Source organism: Echinops telfairi, unplaced genomic scaffold (assembly GCF_000313985.2).
Source record: "Echinops telfairi isolate 266 unplaced genomic scaffold, ASM31398v2 ScPeMD7_1713;HRSCAF=2227, whole genome shotgun sequence".
NCBI lineage: Eukaryota > Metazoa > Chordata > Mammalia > Afrosoricida > Tenrecidae > Echinops > Echinops telfairi.
The window spans coordinates 16,037,334-16,059,417 of record NW_022105611.1 but is presented as its reverse complement, the minus strand read 5'-3'; the positions used below and the strand labels follow the sequence as shown (position 1 = coordinate 16,059,417).

At 48.0% G+C, this 22,084-nt stretch overlaps 2 protein-coding genes across 3 annotated transcripts in view; one reads left to right on the top strand and one right to left on the bottom strand.

The window, feature by feature from the left end:
* AAMDC (adipogenesis associated Mth938 domain containing) overlaps positions 1–6,779 on the top strand; it is a 30,688-nt gene extending 23,909 nt beyond the window's left edge. For both annotated transcript variants that reach the window (XM_045293220.1, XM_004708850.2), the window contains exons 3-4: positions 4,197–4,292; positions 6,602–6,779. In XM_045293220.1, coding sequence (XP_045149155.1) covers positions 4,197–4,292; positions 6,602–6,742 — 237 coding nt within the window. In that variant the 3' untranslated portion in view covers positions 6,743–6,779. The remainder of the gene's footprint in view (positions 1–4,196; positions 4,293–6,601) is intronic.
* A 7,377-nt stretch (positions 6,780–14,156) lies between these two features.
* Positions 14,157–22,084, bottom strand: part of INTS4 (integrator complex subunit 4) — a 108,765-nt gene continuing 100,837 nt past the window's right edge. Inside the window, exons 20-23 of the mRNA XM_004708938.2 lie at positions 21,075–21,234; positions 20,722–20,865; positions 17,997–18,117; positions 14,157–14,545 (exon numbers count right to left, since the gene is read on the bottom strand). Coding sequence (XP_004708995.1) covers positions 14,367–14,545; positions 17,997–18,117; positions 20,722–20,865; positions 21,075–21,234 — 604 coding nt within the window. The 3' untranslated portion in view covers positions 14,157–14,366. The remainder of the gene's footprint in view (positions 14,546–17,996; positions 18,118–20,721; positions 20,866–21,074; positions 21,235–22,084) is intronic.

Sequence of the window (22,084 nt, the reverse complement as noted above, 5' to 3'; positions counted from 1 at the left end):
TGTTGGAGGAACTCACAAGTGTATGACAAGAAATTTGGACAACAGCTCCCTGGCCAGTCTACAAGAAGAGATCCATATCTCTGCCCATTCCAAAGAAAGGAGACCCAGCAGAATGCAAAAATTATCAAATAATACCATTCCTATTACATACAATCCAAGTAAATTTTGCTCAAGATAACTTTTTTTTGGAAGTTAACTTTACAATGGGTGCAGCCGTTTATAGACAGACATCTGCTAGAAATTCCAGGCAGATTCAAAGAGGACATGTAGTAAGGGGTCTAACTGCAATGTCAGATGGATGTTGATTGGCTGAAAGCAGAAACAATCAGAAAGGTGTTTACTTGTGTTACTGACTATGCAAAAGCATTTGATAATTGAAATCATAACAAACTTTGATAAAATTGTAAAAAATTCAAATTCTAGAACACTTAATTATGCTCACGTATAACTTGTAAACAGACCAACAGGTAGTCATTTGATTATGCATGGTTTAAATTCTGGAAAGGTATGTGTTAGGGTTAGAGCCTTTCCCCATACCTGTTCAACCTGTATGCTGAGCAGCTAACCTGCAACGCTGGACTGTGCCGGGCACATGGCTTCAGGATTGGAGGAAGACTTATGAACAACCTGAGATATGCAGACAGCACGACCTTGTTTGCCAAGAGCACTTAAATTGTCTACTGATGATTTCAGTATAGATACAAGTCAACGTTTTCACCCTTTTTTAACCCCACAAAAATTGTGAAGCCCTCTCAAATATATCTGAAAGAAATAGGAGCTGTGGCACAAATCGACATATGCACACCAAACACCCATATTCATCCCAGCAATAGAACAGCAAGAAGATGGGAGCAACCTAAGTGTGCCCATCATTGAATAAGATGGATAAACAAACTCTGGTACATACACACAGTGGACTGCTCTGCAACAATAAAGAATAACAGTGATCACACAGAACATCTCATAACATGGATGAATTTGGAGAACATTATAGTGAGTGAAACAAGTCAATCACAAAAGGATAAATTTCCTATGAGACCACTATTGTTAAAAGGTTTACAAACAAAAGAAAAACAAAACAATGTGATGGTAACCAGAAATAAGAGAGAAAGGGAAGGGAAAAAGAGTAACTCAATTGTTTTTGTGTCTGTGTGTATGTAAGCAGCAGGATCTGACCTTCTGACTTCACATGGATGAAAGAGAGTTAAACTCTTCAGCCCAAAAACAATCCCTATGAGGCAGAGGTCAAACCGACTTCCATCCTCTTTCATCCTTTAGCAATTCTGACTCCAGCTGACCCCTCCCAGAGCACTGTCTGCCTCTCAGCTGGACTTGATAATGCACTGGAATAGCCACACAGAACTCACAGCCCATACTCACGATTATGAGGTCTATTAGGGAAGTTAACAAGTTACAGTTCAGGATCAGAAATGCTCAAGACACAGTTTTTTGGTCAGGCCTCTCTCTGGTCCAAGGCCTCTCAGACATTTGGCTCCTTTTAGGTCTCCTGATAAAGGTCTACAGGGCACCCCACTCCACCATAAGCTTCTGCCTCAACATGCCTAGTTCTCTAGCCCAATGGATCAGCAAACCCAACTCCCCCAATTAAGTGTCTCAAGGCACCCCACTCCACAAATTCTTCTGCCTAACAGTAGCCTTACTCACTCTATGGACTAGGAATTCACCACTCTGTCTCATTTTCTGGTTCTTGGTCCTCTTGCTGCTTCTCTGGTGTCTCAGCTTTCTGTCCCTAGATTGAGGAGATTCAGTGCACAGGGATCTCAGGATGCAAAGGACACACCCTACTCTTGGCTTTTCTTTCTTGGAGGTGGTGAAACCCCCATCCTGCTTCTGAGATGACTCATTTTAAACCCAGGAGTATAGAAAACTGGCCAACCACATGGTTAGAGTTCCAAGTTTTTACAATCACAATTAACCCTATTAGCAATCAATCACAACTGAATCATATGTTCTTTTAACATCTTCACCATCTCTTGCCAAGACTCCTCAGGAAAAAAAGTTGTTTAATGGGAGTTACAAAGAATGTGATTATGTTTGAGCCCATTGTTATAACACTGTATCAATTCATCTCACAATAGATATTTGTAGCTGTTTCCTCTCATTTTGAGTCCTGCCCCGTCAGCATATGAAGCTTTGCTGCATCCACATCATTACAGTCAACTCTACTTTAAAGAGACATCTCTTGGGAAGCAAATGGAAAAAACCACATGGAAAAAACACACAAGCCTTTGTGATCATGAGGTATCAACAGGATCAGGTATCAAAAGATACAAAACAAACAATAATGTCAATGTGAAAGAGTGGGGTTGTAGTGGAGACCCAAAGTCCATATGTAGATAATTGGACATCCTTCACTGAAGGGTCACAAGGAAGGGACAATTCAACCGACGAAACACACATCACCCCTCTAGTTCCTAGATGCTTCTTCGCCCCCACTACCATGACCCAGTTCTACCTTACAAATCCAGCTAGACCTGAGTACACACATTGGTACAGGACAGATAAACCCTCAGGAACAGTAGTGGAAGCAGTGACATCATGAGAGTAGGGGGACAAGGGGAGGAGGGGAGAAAGGGGGAACCAATCACAAAGTTGGATGTATAGCCCCCACCCCAGGGGGATGAATGAAAGGTGGGTGAAGGGAGACAACGGACAGTATAAGATATGAAATAACAATATATAATTGATCAAGGATTCACAAAAGGAGGAAAATAATAGCTTAACATCCTTTTGGGTAGCAGCTTATCTTATAGCCCTGTGTGCCACCAGGGCTTCTTGTTGTTGTTGTTAGGTGCCATCGAGTCCGCTCCGATCCATAGGGACCCTAAGCACAACAGAATGAACACTGCCCAGTTCTGTGCCACCCTCACAACGTCCCCGTGCCCGAGGCCATTGATGCAGGCACCGTGTCAGTCCGTCTCCATGAGGGCCTGCTTCTTTTTCCGAGCCCTTCCACTTTACCAAGCATGATGTCCTTCTCCTGAAAATATGTCCCAAGTATGTACGACGGAGTCTTGCCATCCTTGTCTCAAAGGAGCACTCTGGCCCTACTTCTTCCAACACAGATTGGTTTGTCCTTTTAGCAGCCTGTAGCACTTAGACTATTCTTCTTCGGCACCACAGTTGGAATGCGTCTATTCATCTGCGGTCTTCCTTCTTCAGCGTCCCACTTTCACATGCATATATGGTGCAATGGAGATGCCATGGCTTGGATCGGGTGTATCTTAGCCCTCAAAGTAACATCCTTGCTTTTCAATACTCTAAAGAGGTCTTGTGCAGCAGATTGACCTACTGCAATATGTATTTTCATCTCATGACTGCTGCTTCTATGAGCATTGAATATGGTTCCAAGGGAGACAAAATCCTTGACAACTTCACCTTTTCTCCATTTATCCTGATGTTACCTATTGGTCCAGTTGTGAGGATTTTGGTCTTCCTCTTATTGAGTTCTAATCCACACTGAAGGCTATGATCCTTGATCTTCATCAGCAACTGCTTCAAGTCCTCCTTACTTTCAGCAAGCAAGATTGTGTCATCTGCATATCACAGGTTAATAAGCCTTCCTCCAATCCTGGTGCTGCACTCTTCTTCATATAACCCAGCTCCTGTGAGGATTTGCTCAGCATAGAGATTGAACAAGTATGGTGAGAGGATACAGCCCTGACACACACCTTTCCTGATTTTAAACCATGCAGGATTCCCTTCTTCTATTCACACATCTGCCTCTTGATTCATGTACAAGTTCCACATGAGCACAATGAAAGGCTCCGGAATTCCATTCCATTCTTCTTAAGAGGGGTTTTTAGGTCTTTGCTTAAATGCCAGCTCCTCTGGATGCCTTCCCATCACCCATCTCCCCCTGCTCTGTCCCGACCCCCCCCCCCACACATAAGTCTGAACTGGGTGACTTTCTCTGTACTCTGACAAAACCTGAGCCTACCTCTCACAGCACCTGTAAAACAGTTACATTTCCATATTATTCATTTTTTACACTTCACATTAGACTTGAAACTCTTTAAGAGCAGCCCTGTGTCTTCTCTGGCATTCCTAAGGCCCAGAACAATGCTTGCCACAAAATAAACTTCAGTAACTCTTTCTTGAATGAATTTCGCAAGAATGCCTGTGGCCAAAAAAAGCTGACAGGTCCCTGGTGTGTGTTCTCGTTCCACATCCAGCATTCTCCTGGGGTGCAGCCTGCGGATGTGGAGGAAGTTGCCAAGAAGGGTGTGCAGACTCTCGTGATTGGCCGAGGGATGAGTGAGGCCTTGAAGGTAGGTATCCATGTGCACAGCGTTCTCATGACAGCTGATGCGCTCTTAGACCTTTCCATAGATACATGGCCTTCGCAGGGATCCACCTCTACATGGCCTGCACTCAGTGTGCTCAGCCCATGGCTCAGCCAGAATGGAATCATGGCTGCGCCACTACTGTGCCTGCTCAGAGCTAGGCTCTCCTCTCGCTGGGTAACCTGGGGAGGGAGGGGGGCAGTGTCGTTCTGTGGCTCAGGAATATCTCCAGTCTGGAGGGCTCATTTCTCAAGGCCTATTATCAGCTATACTTGTAGGGTTTTACTTTTTATAGTACTTTTTCTTTTCTTAAGTATAATCAAGTTCTAGGTCTCCCCACCCCCACTTTCAGGGAAAAATAGAGCTTTTTAATTAACAAAAGTAAAATATGCTCATTTGTAAGATACCTAACAGTGCAGAAATGTAGGAGTAAAAAAGTGAAAGACTTCCCCTCCCCCGGTCTCCACATTTTGTATATTCTGCTCCAATTCTCCTTGTAGACATCAACAAATAGGTACACACACATATATACATGCGTATACCTTTTTACATAAATTGGATCATATTCTGCATTCTTCTGTAAGTTTTTTTGCTTATTATATTATGGGCAACCTTCTACATAAGTTATGTTAGTCTGGGTAGACTAGAGAAACAAAATTATAGACGCTCATGTGTTTATAAAAAAGAGTTTTATATAAAAGAACGAGCAATTGTATATTAAGAAAACATCCCATCCCAGTCTAGATCAGGTCCATAAGTCCAATATTAGTTCATATGTCCAATATTAACCTATAAATTCCTCTTTAGACTCACACAGCCATGCAATAATGCCGAATTCAGGAAGATCACAGGCCACTAGGTGGAAAGTCATTTGGATCCAGTGGCAGTAGAAGCGTCTCAGTGCTGGCAGGGGTCTCCATGTGGCTCCTCCAGCTCCTAGGGCTCTGGCTGCATCAGTGTAACTCCATCAGGCTCATTGTCAGTAATGTCTGTCAGAGAGTGAGCATGTATCCCTCCTCCTGCAAGATATTAATCTCTGTAATACCTCCAAATGAGGTCATCAAGCTGCGACCTGATTGACAGGCTAAACTCCACCCCTTCACTCTTAAGTCTCAAAATGACAACAGATGATATAACTACCACATAAGTATATAGAGATTCTTCCCTTAGTATCTCAAAAACTCACTGCCATCAAGTCAATTCCAACTCATAATGACCCTATATGACAGAGTAGAAGTGCCTTGTGAGTTTCCAAGACTGTAAGTCTTCACAGGAGCAGCTGGCCTCATCTTTCTACCACACAGAGCGGCTGGTGGTTTAGAACCACCGACCTTGTGGTTAGCAGCTCAATGCGTGACACACTCTGCCACCAGAGCCCCCTTTTTGTATAGCTAGCCAAAAATCCAGTTCCCTACTGATAAAGATGCCTTTTATTTATTTATATATTTTAGTTTTAACTGGTTATTTTTCCATTAAAATGGAGGACCCTGTGTTAATTAATTCACAAACCTTTTAAGGGAGTACCTTCTAAAGATCAGACACTATTCTCAGCACTTGGGACATGGAGACAAGTGAGACAAATAAGGTTCATCCCCTCATAGATAAGAAAAAGGGAGGCCGTCATTTCAGATATTGATATATCTGCAAAGGTAGTTAAATGGTGACCCATGACCGGAGCAGAGTGGTTTTTTTGAGTGGTCTGGAGTCTACCTCCCTGCGTTCATTTCATCCCCCCAGCAACCTGGGATGTAGTTCTATCCGCAATGTACAGGTAAGGAAGTGGGGGCTGAAGACTTTAAATAACTGGCCCAAGGTGGCTACGAGGCAAAGTTAGAATGTAAACACAGGCTACCCAGTTTGTAATATTTAATGTCCCCTAAGGCTCTTTACCAGGCTAGACCTGGTATAAGCCTTGGCTCACTGAGTTCCCTTCGCACGCCTGTGGGCTGGGTATGTTCCTCCCTAAGTGACAGCCCTGGCAGCGGAGGCTCAGAGAATTGACCTCACTTACCCAAGGTCGCGCTGCAGTCTGGACCGCAAGGCTGCCTGCCTCCAGCAGCCCTGCCTTTCCCTTTTCACCCGAGCTTTATGCCTGGATGACACTCTGTCAACTTCCTGGCCTTCTTCATTCCTTGGGGCGCTCTGGACGGTGGCATGCTGGGTGACTGAAGAGTGACTGCTGTCACCGTCTAATTTTATACTCGCACATCTACTGGCAGGAGAAAAGGGCCTGGGGCAGGAGTGGGGTGGGGTTTCCCCGATTGGACTCATCGCTTTCTGAAACTCTTTCCCAGGTGCCCCCATCCACTGTGGAATACCTGGAGAAGCAAGGCATCCACGTGCGGGCCCTGCAGACGGAGCAGGCGGTGAAAGAGTACAATGCCTTGGCTGCCCAGGGAGTCAGGGTGGGGGGCGTGTTCCACTCCACCTGCTGACCAAGCCTCCAGAGGAGAATAAAGCACTAAGCCAGCAGCCTGTGACCCTCCCTCTTACCGCTCTCCACACCAGCCTTCCACGAGCATTTCTGGACACCTGTTTCACGTCCGGTCCTACACTAGGCTCTGGGGCTTTGGGGATACACACGACTGAGGCAAGTCCCTGTCCTTGGGGTATCTGGGCATCAGGCGAGGAGACAGATGTTGACTAATAATAATAACAATAATGATGCTGTGTTAGGCTGGAAGCACGAGGAATTAAATGGTAAAAATAAAGGAAGCAAAAATAAATAAATAAATAAATAAAGGAAGCGTTCTGTCTTGAAGGCTGAAGAAAAGTTATTTGTTTTTTGAGAAAAGTTGTAATGCCTTAAAAGTCTGTTGCAATGAAAGCTTTGGAATGTATAGCCATCCACTCAACCAGTATATTTATTATGGACTTCATATGCCAGGCACTGCTGCGCCCCAGAGGCAGAGCAATCCATGTTTGCCCTCCTGAAACATATTCTAGTGGGGGAAATAAACAAGTAAACAAATAAATAGGATGTTTTAAAGTATTATTGGGGGGTGTGGCACGGCACGTGTTGGAAGACTGTTTGACCTACACAGCCAGGGAAGGTCTTTCTCTGTGCGATGACATGTGAGCAGAGCCTGAATGAAACACAGGAGCAGACGTGAGGTCACAATGGGAGGAGCCTCAGGCCCTCCACTGTAAAAGGATGGAATTGGACTAGAAACCCTTTGAAGGTTCCTGCAGGCCCAGATGTGTTCTATGTAGTACCCAGGTGACCTTTGTGAAGCTTTGGAATACACTAATGTTCTCGGCACCACCTTTGTCTTTCTCCTGTAAAGAGTGGAGTTTTTGGTGCCAAATAGCCTTCACTAGGATCCGCAGCTCTAGGCCACTCACTGGCTGGGCATTTGTTGAATCGCCCAGAGTCTCGCTTTCCTGTTTACTAATCGGGATGATGGAGGAGCCCTGGTGGCACAGTGGTTATGCTTTGGGCTGCTAACTGAAAGGTCAGCAGTTCAAGCCGTTCCTCAGGAGAAAGATGGGACTTTCTACTCCCAGAAAGAGGTAGTCTCAAAACCTCACAGGGGCAATTCCAGTCTGTCCTATAGGATCACCATGAGTCAGCATCAACTTGATTGCAGTGAGTTTTGAGTTATTAACAGGGATATTAGTACCTGGGGTCGTGGTAGACAATAAATGAGGTAATTTGTACAAAGCCCTAGTACCCTGCCTGGCATGTAGCAAGGACTTTATAAATTGAAGTCCCTATGTCATTGTCTATTAACGGGGCTGCTGTACAACCCAGCTTGTTTTAATTTCTGGCCCTTAATGCTGCAGCAACTTATTATCTCATATATTTAGTGTTAGTGTCCAAAGAACTATCTATGCATTCTCTCCTCTGTTCACTAGTCCTCCTCGATGTCCATGTACAAAGGCCTAATGGCTGCTTATTGCCGGGCCCTGAAGGTACTGGGATGAACAGGTGATAGTTCCTGCCCCCAAGCGCTGCTGTGGGAAAGACAGAAAAATGAACAGTAATGATTCACTGCATTAAGAATCATAACAGGGTTCACTATGGGCACAAAGGATGGATGAGCTTATCCAACCAAGGTGGAAGGAAAATTAGGGAAGACCCCAGTAAGGACACGGCCCTTAGATGACATTTTGCTACATCTGAAGGATTGAAATGTTCATCATTCAGCAAACATTTCCTTGGCAACTCTCTAACTAGACATTTCTGAGACATGTTTGTCATAGTCCTGGCTACCTAAAATTGCTCCAGTCCTACCCTTATTGAAGCAGCAGCCCCAGAAGGCTGATTTTTGCTCCACATGATACCCCCGCCACTTGATTGGCCCACTGGAGTTTCTGACCTAAGGGGAGTCAGTCCATTCAACTGGACAGCAGCTTCAGGTGTGGTCTGGGAAGAAACGACAAGCTGATCCAGTGTGACGTGATTTCCCCAAGTTCACCCAGCAAGTAGAGCTTGCTGGCAAAACCCCAGAGGCAACCTTGATTGCTTTCTGCCACCTGTGACCACCCTGCTCCATGGGAATAAGATCTCCACAGGCCTGACACCCGGGAAAGGAATTGGAGGGTGGGGGTGAGGGTGGTGGCTGGTGTCTGTGGCTCAGCGCACCCTAAAAGCCTGGCCACAGTACAGTTAGGAGGGACAGTTCATGAGACCGAGATCCACACTGCTGACACAGCCCATTTCTGTGTCTCTATGTGTCAGATGTGATGGGAGAGAGCTCCAGTGGGTGGTGTGTTAGGTGTGGGTGTAATCACTGTTCCTAAGTGAATTGTCACCACATCCAAGAGAATTTAATCCACACCTCTTCAAGACAGAGCATTTGGCAGTGAAGTTATTAAAATTTGAGTTGATCCTGATAATAAAATAGACCCTCCTGAACTGGTGCTGTAAACTGGCCCGTGCTATAAACTTTCAGAACCTGGAGAGACTGCTATTCTCCCATGACACCACTCTTAGTCCTATGACTTAATTACGAAACGTTTGGGTCTTTTTGTGTTTGTAGGTAAGCACAGCTCTCACTCTGCCCACTTAACATATAGCTTGAGTGGTTTGAAGACAAGAAGTCTGACCAGTGCTGGGCACGTGCCTTTCTGCTCCATCATTGTTTGAAGTCAGTTACGTCGAACCCAAATATTAATAAAGGAAACACAGGGCTTCCCTTTGCAGGTCGACTGTCACAGTGGGAGAAGGCCGGTCTGCTCACAGGAAGGTCCACCTTGGAGCTCTCCAGCCACTCCAGAGGCGAACGATGGAGTGGTCTGCTTTGTGAAGTCCTGCAGCCTACAACACTGCAGGGCATTTCTACTCTGTCCTTCAGAGCCTCCGAGCTGGAGTTGACTCATAGGGAACAGGTCTTGAACAGAGTGGCACTGAGTTCACCCTAGTCCTCATTTATTTTTGCATTGGCCAGGCCATGCCATGTGTTAGTCCAAGTGGACAAGAGAAACAAATCCAGAGACACTCATATGTGTATAATAGAGAACTTTCGATCAGAGTGATTGTATATAAAGAAAACATCCCAACCCAGTCCAGATCAAGTCCATAGTCCGATATTAGCCCATATGTCCCATACCAGTCTGTAATTTCCTCTTCAGACTCACGTAACACATGCAATAACGCCAAATGCAGGAAGATCACAGGCCAGCAGGTGGAAAGTCTTGTGGATGCAGTGGTGGTGAAGCAACTAAGTCTCCATGTGGCTCCTCCAGCTCCAGGGCTCTGGTTCCATCAGGGGTCTCCATATGGCTTGTCAGCAGAAAGACAGTGTGTGTCCCATCTCCAGGGCGGAAGGCAGAAGTTCCCAAAATCCTCCAGAGAAGGACATGCCCACACAGATGCCTCATTGGCTATGACCTGATTGACAGGCTAGACTTCACCCCTTGGCAGTTTGGCAGGAGATGGTGTCACTGCCACACACCAGGAGTGGGGCTGGAGACAGGACAAAGGCATTGGGACCGGAGGTGCTCGCTGCTTGGCTGGATGAACTAGACCTGTGACCACACGATGGAGAAACTGCAGGCTGGCCCAAATCCTACTGAAGATATGGGTTGCTTCTCAAAATGATTTTAACATTTGCCTTCTCTCCAGAAGATTAAAACGTGAAAATCAGATTTCTGGAAATAACTGGAAACTCGGATCCCACCAGGTTGTGTGTGCACACTTGCCGACCTATTCCTGCTCAGTCCGTTGCGGCTCATAACAAAGCTAGAGGACAGGGTTGAACTGCCCCTGGGGGGAGGGGGGGTCTGAGGCTGCAAATATTGGAGCAGAAAGCATTCTCTTTCTCCATCAGAGTGGCGGGTGAGCTTGAACCGCTGACCTCGCAGTTAGCAGCTCAAGTAACCAACAACTCCACCAGGGCTCTTGCCTACACTTAGCTACAATGAACAATGGAGTCAAACCAAAGAAGCAACTGTCCTTCCAGCAGTGAAATGTGCTCTCTGGTTCTTCAGTCTCTATTCTCCGGGCCACTTTCCTTTTTTACTTTTCCTGCCCCCCATTAGAGGTTTTCTTACATTTGAGAACTTGCAATGCATGATAATTCTCCATTTGAAAATGCATAGGTGGCCATGAGAACATAAAGGCAATGCATCAAGCCCAGGGGAGACACAGATAGGTTCTAGAATGAGGCCAAGTCCTGAGAGGGGTAAAAAACCTAAGAGCTAATCTGCAGTTTATTTCAGGGCTGATGAGGCCCAAAGGCTAGAGGTGAGCGATCATGGTGAGTATGGGAAGCATAGATAATTCTAGATAGTGGTAGAACAGGGACAATTTCAGACATGGCGGTCAGTACAGGCATGAGACCAGTGGTGAGTGACTTAAGGAAAAGGCATGATCAGAGTTGGGTTTAAGAAAAGTCGCTCTGACAGCTGCGTGAGGATGGACTGGGGGGTACACGGTTTGAGCTAGGATACACTTTGGGGTGATGGCGGCCTGACTCAGGACAGAAGCAGTGCCTGTAAGAGGAGGCCCGACCTAGAACAAAGCACATTAGGGTAAGCAGCTCCAGGACCCGGTGGCTGGTTTTATGAGGGAAGAGGAAGGAGTCTAATGTGATACACAGGCTTCGTGGTAGACCATTTACAAGGACAGAACAATAGGCCTGTAATGAAAATCCCTGGACTAGGAACACGAGGCCCCTGTCCCAGCCCCAGCTACGCCACTCATTGTCTCTGTGGAATTGTGCCTTCACTTTTAAAATGGAGTGATGCTGGTGAACTTTATGCTCCTTCCCGGCCTACTTAAGGTCTTTTTGGTCACTTGTGAAAAAAATGTGGGGTGAGATACAGAGAAGTTGTTTACATTTCCCAGCAGCTGAGCCTGTCAGGGTAGAAAGGAACTTGAAAAGTCCTAGTTTTCCCTTACCTGATGCTTGGTTTATTTCCCAGCAAAAGATCAGGAGCTCCTTCAACCTCTGCTCAAACACAACCAGCAAGGAGGATCCTGGCTCCTAATCCAAACAGGATCCAATTCCATCCACCCCAGGAGTCTCAGCAGTTATGTAATGATAAAATCACCCTCGTGACGTGATCTGATGTGACCAGCCAATCAGTCCCAGGGGAGCAGAGTGGTACGGAGCAGCCTTACTCAGTCAGAGTTCGGGGCAGTGGCGGAGAGGTTCTGACGGGAACCTCCATCACCTTTTATGAGAAGGAAGAGGAGAACGGAGTGTGAAGACCTGTGTTGATGCCAAGATATGGAACGATCTCCGAGGACCCATAGAGTGGACGTCCCCCCACAGCCAACAAAGAACGCTTCCTCGAGAACTTACAAGCCCCTGAGGGTGGACTCCAGACGCCTACGCTGAGACTCATTTTGTTGGTTAAAGCCGTGCACCTGCGTGCGCATTTCTTCTGCCACCACCAGGTAGCTGTGACACACAGCTTCCACGAAATGTCTTCTTAGACAAAATACCTGCCTTCAGCACTGTGCTCGTTCAAGATCTATTTCGACGCAAACTGACAACATAAAGCTGAAAGATCAGTCAAATTCAGGAGATGAGTTTCTGCTCCTGGGAGAGGAATTCAGGTGGGCGAGAATTGTTACACAATATAAAAACGATGTAATCACTGTTCCTGCATTGTACATATGGAAATTGTCAAATTAGGGTGCATTGTGTACATTCTCAACAGCAAAAAAAAAAATTAAACCGTCAAAACCAGTCCTTCAGTCTATTTGCACCTTTGGAATAAGAAACACGAATTTGGATGTGAAGACCCAGGCTCAAGTCGGCGCTGTGCCTTAGGAGAGGTTGTTCTCTTGAGGCCTGTTTGCTCACCTGTGAAATGGGGATGACCTATAGCTGAAAAGTGCGCAGCAGATGCTCGAAGCTTCTGCAGCTAGAGCATGCTGGGCTGTGCGCAGCCGTGGGTGTTCGCAGAAGCTCCCACACGGCAATCGTCACTAGTTAGCTGGATATGATCCAGCCAGGCTTCACTGTTTCCCTCCAAAGCAGGCACCTCACTCACAGGATGCCTGGTGAGGACGGCCAAGCTCCAGACGTGCAAAACAGGAAAGGCTGTTAGAATGAGTTCCTGGAGCTAGCTCTCCTCCTTGGTCCATGGAGAGCATCGGGCCTCCCAGAGCCAAAGTGCACCAGAGTCAAATCTCAGCTCAAGTGAGTGAGCTCGTTACCAATCTGTAAACTGAAGATCATAGCAGAACCTCTTCACAGGCGGTTGAGAGCTGAGCTGAGTCAAGTCACAGAAAGACAGGCCATTCTGTTGGGCCCACAGTCAGCACATTAAGCCAGAAGTGGAACTTGCCTGAATTCAAATTTTAGCTCCATCTCTGAATAGCTGCATGATTTTCATTCAACAGCCCTTGATGTCTAGCGGCTTTCTAGTTGACAGGTGAGGAAAATGAGTCGGAGAGACAGTGAAGGGTTGAGAGCTCTTTCCATTCACTTCCCTTGAGGCCCATGAAGCCCAGGCAGTTGGAAGTGCCCGAGGGCATGCATGGTTCACTGCTTACTATAGTTCTATCAAGGGAGCCCTGATGGCAGTTAGCTAGGCCCAAGACTGTCAGCCTCAAGGTGAATGGTTCAAACCCACCAGCTGATGTGTGGGAGAAGGGGTGATCTGTCCCCAGGTAGAGGCACAGCCTCGGAAGCCCTATAGAGGCCTCCATGAGTCAGAACTGGCTCACAGGCAGTGGTATACTGTCTCCCTCCAGTCCGACCCTCGAGTCCTCGCCTTCTTCACCTAGAAAAAAGGGAGGTAAGCACAGCTCCTGCCTCACCTGCTTGTGAGGATTAATGAGTAAAGCACGTAGCGCACCCCCCACCACAGTAACGCCTGGTGAGAATCGACTGTGACGACATTACAGGCTCTAATTCACACAGGCAGTCATCAGAGAATGATGCTGGATTTCCCCTGATGCTGGATTCCTCTTTCCCATAATCCTGATTTCATTTTCAGTACATGAACTCTCCTGATGTATCTGACAGCCATAGTAGGTCTAAGGGCACGGGCAGGACACAGAACTCCCCGCAGGGATGAAGATGATGCACGTGCTGGCTCTCCAGCCTGGTCTTGGCCTGGCCAGTTCGGCCTGCGCCAGGGAGAGAGGCCTGTCAGTGGTGACCGAGCACAGCTGGGAAAGCCGCTGTGGAAATGGCCGTGGCAAACAGACCTCGCCCCACAAAACAAGGTAGTGGTCAAAAGACCAGCCCGCCATTCAAGGCAGCTTTGGGTCTCCCACCTGAGCAATGTGCGCATGGAGTATAAACGCTGAACCTGAGACCACACAAATGTGTTCCAAGGACCAGGAACGGAAACAACAGGGTGTTTTCTCACATTTATATATATATATGTGTGTGTGTATATATATATATATATATATTTAAAGAGAGACGTGAGGGTTGGTTTTTGTTTGGCTGTGCTTTTTTTAATGAAAATAATGTACCCTTTGTTTGATACCCAATGCGACTCTGAGGGTCATGAGCTTCTGGTGCCTACACGTCATTTCCGGGGGTGACGGTGGGGGTGGGGGTGATGGTGCTCCAGCCTCCCGGCTCAGTCCGACACTGACGAAGTAAGGGCCCTCCTGGCCATAGCTGGGGAGGCAGCGAGGGCTCAGCGCCTGGCGGGCTTGGGCAGGATGTAAACTTTGACAGGCTTGCTGAAGGGGATGGTGCCCTCGATGCTGGTTTCAACCTGCGAGGACAGCTCACCGCCCTCCACCCAAGGGGACTTGGGGATGCGTGCAGTGGTGTTGTAGGCCAGCAGCAGCCGCACCTCCACTTGGCATGGCTCTGGAAGAGACACAGGAGAAAGTCGTTATGATGGGGAACTGCTAGAAATGGGAGTAAAAGGTCGGTACAAGCAGTATCAAAGAGAAAGCTTCAAGAATATTGGTTGACCGGCCTGCATCCCGCCCTCACCCACACCAAACGTGACATGCACCCAGAGTGCAGCCTGTGAGGCTGGCGGGAGGCTGCTTTGGTTTTCGTGGGTTCCTGTGGCTCAGAGCCACCCCTCCGTCCACAGAGCCCTTATGACCTTGCAGCAAAGAGGGCCACCGAGCCACAGACAGCTGGGTACTTCCTGTGCAGGGGAGCCCAGTCTTCATCAAGTCTGCATGCACCACACACGCAGCTTTCCTCGTGGAGGAAAAGCCTTCACGTAGGAAATGGTTCTGCCACAAACATCCTCACTCATGCACACGAACCTAACATTATGTCAGAAAACCTGTTGTTACTTCTACAGTCTGCATGTGACAGGCCACAGGCTAGAAAGAGTCCTCCCTCGAGCTGTCGACCAGTTAGCTGAGGAGAAACAGCTGCAGTGGAGTCTGTAGCAAATGCTACAGGGACAGAGCAGAGGCCCGGGAAGGTTACAGCCAAGGAGCCACCACAGAGCTCTCATCCCACCACACCACCAACCAAAGACTGTCACCATCTGTACAGAGTGGCACAGCTCAGAGAGGCTCCAAGGAGCAGGCCAGGCTGCTCCATTCCTACGCTGAAGCAATTAATCTTTCTTTTAGAAAGGAGGAGAGGAGACTTCCAAAGGGTGGGTACAACACCCAGGCCCTGTACTCGCTTGGGATGGCCTCCTTCATTAGGTTTCACTACAGAAAAGCAGGGAAGGGAGGAAGATGAGCCCAAGGCTGAAGAAAGCAGAGGGCAGGAATGAGGGCCGGCTGGATCTAAATGAACCCAGGGAGAGCAGGAGTTCCAGACTTCTTCCAGGTCACCTCTAGAAGTCTACAAGCCCATCCCAGCATCTCCTCAGACCAGGCCTCTGGGCCTGGGTGAAACTAGAACCATCTCTGATGAATCTCCCAGTCAGAGTGGAATCAGGGCAGCCACGAGGAGTCAGCTGCATCTCTTCTGTCCCAGACAGCTTTTGACAACCCAGGCCACCACCACAGCCCTTGTCCTGGCTCTCATAGTACTTCAGGCACCAACCCTGACAAGACCAGAGGAGTTGACAGGGGACTTACTCCTGCCTGATCATCCTTCCTTCCCTTACTGACATGTAGTGAGAAGGTGTTCAACCTAAGCTACTGCTGTCAGAGGAAGTGAGAGGGAGGGGCTGCTGAGAGAAAGAGAAATGGACAGAGACAGAGACAGACAGAAGATCATCTAGGACAAACCATGCAGTCTACGCTTCATGACTGGAACAAACTGTCAACTATGAGCTATACGTTCTTACTTCCATTTTATGAGCCTTGGTAGCATAGTGGTTACATGTTGGGCTGCTAATCACAAGGTCAGAAGTTTGAAACTACCAGCTGCTTCTTAAGAGAAAAACTAGGTTTCAACTCTCAGAAAGAGTTGAAATTCTCCCTCTTGAACCAACCTGAAATTGTTCTAGGTGCAAGTATTTCATGTTTATTCCATGACAAAAATTTCTTCTTTGTGAAATACTAATGGTGGTCCTGTCTTTCTTACTCATTATTTGTATTTTTGTCTTTATATTATTATGACTTTATCCTTACCACTTTATTGTGTTTGTTTTTTATTGTTTCTATTGATTCTCCAGTTTGTGAAGCACAGAAGGAATGGATTCATAGAGATAATAACTGATGCGAGATTTATAGGCGAGGTATGGGTGGGGTGGGAGAAATGGAGGGTGAGGGGGCTGAGGGAGGCAAACAATGTAAGTGGGAGGTGGTAGGGAGCACTAGAACGGATTGTAATTATACATTCATTTTTAAAGTTATTTAACCATCAAAAAGGGCCTAAAACTGATTGTGGTAATCATTGTACAGTTCTCCAAGATATGACTTAACTATTGAATTGTATGGTATGTGGATTGTGTGCTAATAAAACTATTTAAAAAAAGAGTTAAAGTCTAAGAAACCCAAAAGGGGCACTTCTACCCTGTCCTATAGGGTCCATATGGGTCAGAATCAACTCAATGGCAGTGAGTGACTCTAGAGATCCATGGAAAATGAGTCCAACCCCAAACCATTGCTACTGAATCCATCACGACTCCAGTGACCCAGTAAGAAGAGCGTGCCCCTACCTCAGAGGGCTTCTAAGGCTATAAAGCCTTACAGAAGCAACTTCAACACCTTTCCCCCTGGGAAGGGCCACTGAGTCTGAACTGCTAGCCTCGTGATTAGCAGCTTAGCACTTTAAGCACTGCACCACTCAGCAGTGGGGTGGAGGGCTTAGAGCTGGTCGAGGTGACTCAACGCTGTCTGAATGGCGGCCTGAAACATCTGACAGGAAGCTGCTGAGGGGCTTCAGGGCAGCAAGTCGTGGATGCGGAGAGAGAGGACGCATCCAGAATGAGAGCATGCTCTGCTCCACTGCCCCAGGTCAGCACACAGAATATATGCCGTATATACTCCTTTATAAGCAGAGTTGGGCGTCCCCACCCCCAGCCAGTCCTGGGGCTTTGGGGCTCGGCTCAAGGGGAGTCCCTCTAGGACATGGGGGACAGTGAATGGTGTGACCCTTTGCTGGGCATGCCTACACAGTAGGGGATGCTGGGCCCCTCTAGGGTTTCCCGTATGGGCTCCAATAAATGTCTTCCTTTTTGCTTAAAAACAAACAAACAAACAGAGTCGGGTTTTTTTGTTGTTATTTTCTAAGTCAAGTTTTTCAACACATTTTTTACACAGTTTTTGTGGTAAAATTAGGTGTCTTGGCTGGTGTTCGGGTCGGTTTATGCTCGAGTATATCCGATGTAGATATGTCTGTGTATATATGTACATTATTTCTAGCACAGTGTGCTTTCTTCACAACTACCTATCGCTTGAGGGTCACCTTCATTCTGAAGTTGAGCTCACACACTCAGAGAGGGAGCGTGCAGACCAGGGACAAGAAAAGGGTCTCCTGCTGTCCAGCCTGTGTATCTGTCCTATGTATCTTCTTCTAAAATGTGAATTTATTAAAGATTCTACACTTGTAAATTGCTCATCTTTTTTGCCATTTTCTTTCACAAGATTGTTCATTTGGGGAAAATAATGTTGTTGTACATGTAGCATTCAATAAACTGCACATATTTAAAGATACAATTTGATGATGGCTTTTGATGTTTGTGTGCCCTCACAAAAACACAACCCTCTGCTTCTTCCCGCAGAACCCTGCTCCTTGTGCAAGCCAAGCCACACAGGAAAGTGGTCCCAAGGTGCTCAGTGAAGGGACTACAAGCTCCTTACAGCAAGTTCAATTCCAGGGAGGCCTGCTTCCTCCACATACTTTTCAAACAGCAGTGGCCATGATCCCAGCCCCCACCCAGGCCTACCTGTCCAGGCAGTGTGGGAGAGGTACACTTGGGTGATGAGCCGGTGCCGCCCTGGGCCAGGATTCCGGAAGTCTGCGGGCTTGGGGTGGATTATCTGAGCCTGGCCATCAGGATATAAAACCTAAGAGGTGACAAAAATGAGAAAAAGACATTTGCTGTGAACACCAACACAGGCAGGAAACACAGAGCCGGAGCCTCTGGGAGGCCTGCATGCAGACACCTCCAAGGGCCTGCCCCGCCCCTCAGCAGGGTTTGCCAGGTGTGCTGGGCATTTGTGGGGAGTGAGTGATAACAGAGCCAAGGGTCTCCTTTAGGTACAAGCAGAGATAAAAATCCTAACTTGGGACCATGAGAAGCCTTCGAAACCACCCCACCAGGATAGCGCCCTCCGTTCCATTCCTAGCCGGCCCAGCTTCCGTCACCAACCACCTAAGTTGAACCCCGTCTTCTCTCCACTAGATGACAAACATTATGGAAGATCCTGATCTGTTCCTTCCACAGAGAGTGCTCACTGAAGAGTCTGCACACACCATGCAGACCTCCCCTGCCAGAGGTCTTTCCTCAGCTCCCTCACATGGGCCAGTGAGCACAGGAAGCTCATCCTGAAACCAGACGTGACCTCGGCAACCAGGATGACCCTCCTGCCTCCTCACCTAGATCCCACCTGACCCCGTCCAGCTGTCCCTTCCCCGCCCTCCCCAAGCTCCCCACCTGTACTGGGGCAGGAGGACGCAGGTGTGCTAGCTTCTGATCCCAGTCTCTTGAAAGACAAGCATTCCCAGGTCAGAGAGCAAGAGCGGCAGGAACACAGTGACAGAGGCAGTGGTATCTCCACACAGCAAAACTGCTCTCGGCCTAGAAGCCCTGCTCTCCCCACTGGGATGGTTAGAAAGCCATGTAGGTCAGGGAGGAATATGGCTTGTGTGCATCGTACTGTGAATCTCAGGGTCACTAGAAAAATGAATGCCCTTTCCCTCATCATCAGGTAAAATGCAGTCACCAGAATAGTAACCTAAGCGCTACTGACAGGCGGAACTGCAGAGTCTTCACTGGCGACAGTCACACCTCCCCGCAAGCGCTCAGTCGTCTTCACTACATCCCAGCAGTGAAGACTGTGCTGAGGCGGGGAAGTCCTCAAGAAGTGGGGGGGCCACAGAACCACCCCACAGGAGGGGGGCAGTGAATGCCTAGGGGCCCTTGCTAGCGTCTCCAAAGTGTGGCCCTTTGGGACCTGTCAGTGCCAGAGAGGATCTGTCCATCAAAAGGCCCTTGCAGAACCGGCCTGTAAGCACATCAACTCATGTGGGTGGGTGGACTCTCTGAGGACACATGAAACAGCGGATTTCAATGCTGGCTACACCTACGAGCCCTTGAAAACAAACCGCCATGACGCCCCTGGGACCAGCGTGAAGGATTCTGATTTAACTGGTGCAGGCGGAGAGCTGCGCCTCGGTACTTGTTAATGCTTTTCAGGTAATCTCCCAGTGCAGCGAGGATGGAGAGCAGACAAAGACTGCAGCTCAAAATTAGGTCTCTGTGGGTCTCAAGATTTCTAGTTCCTGGGAGGAAGCCAGAAACCATTTCCTCTCCTGTGACCACAATGGGACAGCTTCAGGGTCTGATACATCGGGGTCTCCCCCAGAAGAGCTAGCTCCCTTGCATGTCCTCTGGTTGTGTTCCTTGCCAGTGCTGCACCCCTGCTTTTACTCCCATACTTTCTGCCGAGGACACCTCCTTTCTACAGATCTCTTGCTGCTTGTCCTCCATTCAGACCCCAGCCACACAAAAGCACTGTCACAAAGCCGTTCCCTGGCTCAGTCTCCACACGACTCTCCTTTGTCCTCTTACTGTTTCCTGTGCAACTTCATCACTGGCCCCTGACTGCCTGTCCATCTGCCTACCACTCGGTGAGATTCTGAGCATGCCAGAGGCAGGAAGCGTAACATGCTTGCCTTGACAACCACAACACAGCAAACACAAGTGCACAGATGGATGGAAGTGTGGATGGGTGGAAGAATGAGTGACCGGACAAGGTGCTCTAAGGGATGAATGGTGGCTGTCTGAATTGACTCGGTGGGCACCTCTCACCTGTGCATAATCTAGCTATCTAACTCAAGGGGGAAATGCTCCCTGCTGATTGCTGCTTCTTACCCATAGATTTTGTTCACAGCTGCCCTACCATAGACTGTAAAGAACTTGTTTCTTGTAGTTTGCTAGTAGCCCTGGAAAGAACCAGGTATTATCCGTACATTAGGAAAGCACAAAGGGCCCTACCCTTAGTGCATGCCACCATTTCTTTCTTTTTTTTTTTTTTTAAGAGAGAACTTTATATCAAGAAGTAATTATCTATCAAGCAAACATCCCAGCTCAGTCCAGATCAAGGCCATAAGTCCAATACTAGTCCATACATCCCATACTGGCCCATATGTCGCTCTTCAGACTCATGCCGCCACATGCAATGATGCAGAATACACGAAGACCACAGGCTGGTGGGTGCATGCCACCATTTCAATAAGATGCCAATTAAAGTCCTCTCTGCCCTTGTAAACTCGGGGGCTCCAGGCCACACTCAGTAGTTGGGCTGGGATTTAAATGCAGGCTCTTTTCAAGCGAGGCTCATCTCCTTTCTCGCTCTCCCTCCCTCAGACAGAGATTACAGTGATGCTAGCATTAAACGCTCAGGGTTGGCACCTAGAAACCCCTTGGGGGCTGGAGCCTTACAGACCTGGACCTTCACGGTGCTCTGAGGATCTTGCACGTGTTCCAGGGTCGCGTCCACATCCAGGGCCACCACCAATCCAGATGTAAATCGTAAAGGGTTGTCTGACTCGCCCGCTGGTTCGATGATGGTGGCTGAGGCTTTGTGGATCTATAAATAGTAAGAAATGTCATTCTTAAGTTATCCTCAGACCACAAATCAAGGTGCCGGTCCTTCTTATCTCACGGACGGACATGCGAGAGCCAATCCAAGGGAGGGCCGTGGCCCCGCTGCTCCACCTGGTGCAAACAAGACCAACAGGGTGGGGAGCAGTTTGGGCTGTCTAGACAGGTGTGGCTAGAAGCAGCATGGACCCTGACCTGCTCTGGAAGAGGGAGGTGTAAGAAGGTACTCTGTCGCAGCATGGTCTGGAGGATTTTGACCACTTCTGAAGGTTTGGATGTCATGAGTCGGGGCATAAGGTCAAGAAGTTTGTCCACAAAGCTGTCCTGTAGGTGGGGCAAGTCAGCAATGAAACACCTGGAATGACAAACAGAAATAACTGACTAGGCATTCATTCACCGCAGGCTGAGCCCCAGACAGCTGACAAGCTCCAAAGTAGGAGAAATAAGGCACTGGGAGGAGCTCATGATTCAGGATCTAAATCGTTTGTTTCCCAAAGTGGCTGATAGCACCCCTGGGGGGCACTAGAGCAATCCAGGGGTGCAGTAAAAGGAGATACCAAGCTGATAGTGCCCAGCTATCAAAATATATAACGTCTGGGGTCTTAAAAGCTTGAAGGTAAACAAGCAGCCATCTAACTCAGAAGCAACAAAGCCCACATGGAAGAAGCACACCAGCCTGTGAGATCACGAGGTGTCGAAGGGATCAGGTAACAGGCATCATCAGAAGGAAAAGTCTTACCATAGTGAATGAATGGGGGAGAGCCTCCTCACCTAGATCCCACCTGACCCCGTCCAGCTGTCCCTTCCCCGCCCTCCCCAAGCTCCCCACCTGTACTGGGGCAGGAGGACGCAGGTGTGCTAGCTTCTGATCCCAGTCTCTTGAAAGACAAGCATTCCCAGGTCAGAGAGCAAGAGCGGCAGGAACACAGTGACAGAGGCAGTGGTATCTCCACACAGCAAAACTGCTCTCGGCCTAGAAGCCCTGCTCTCCCCACTGGGATGGTTAGAAAGCCATGTAGGTCAGGGAGGAATATGGCTTGTGTGCATCGTACTGTGAATCTCAGGGTCACTAGAAAAATGAATGCCCTTTCCCTCATCATCAGGTAAAATGCAGTCACCAGAATAGTAACCTAAGCGCTACTGACAGGCGGAACTGCAGAGTCTTCACTGGCGACAGTCACACCTCCCCGCAAGCGCTCAGTCGT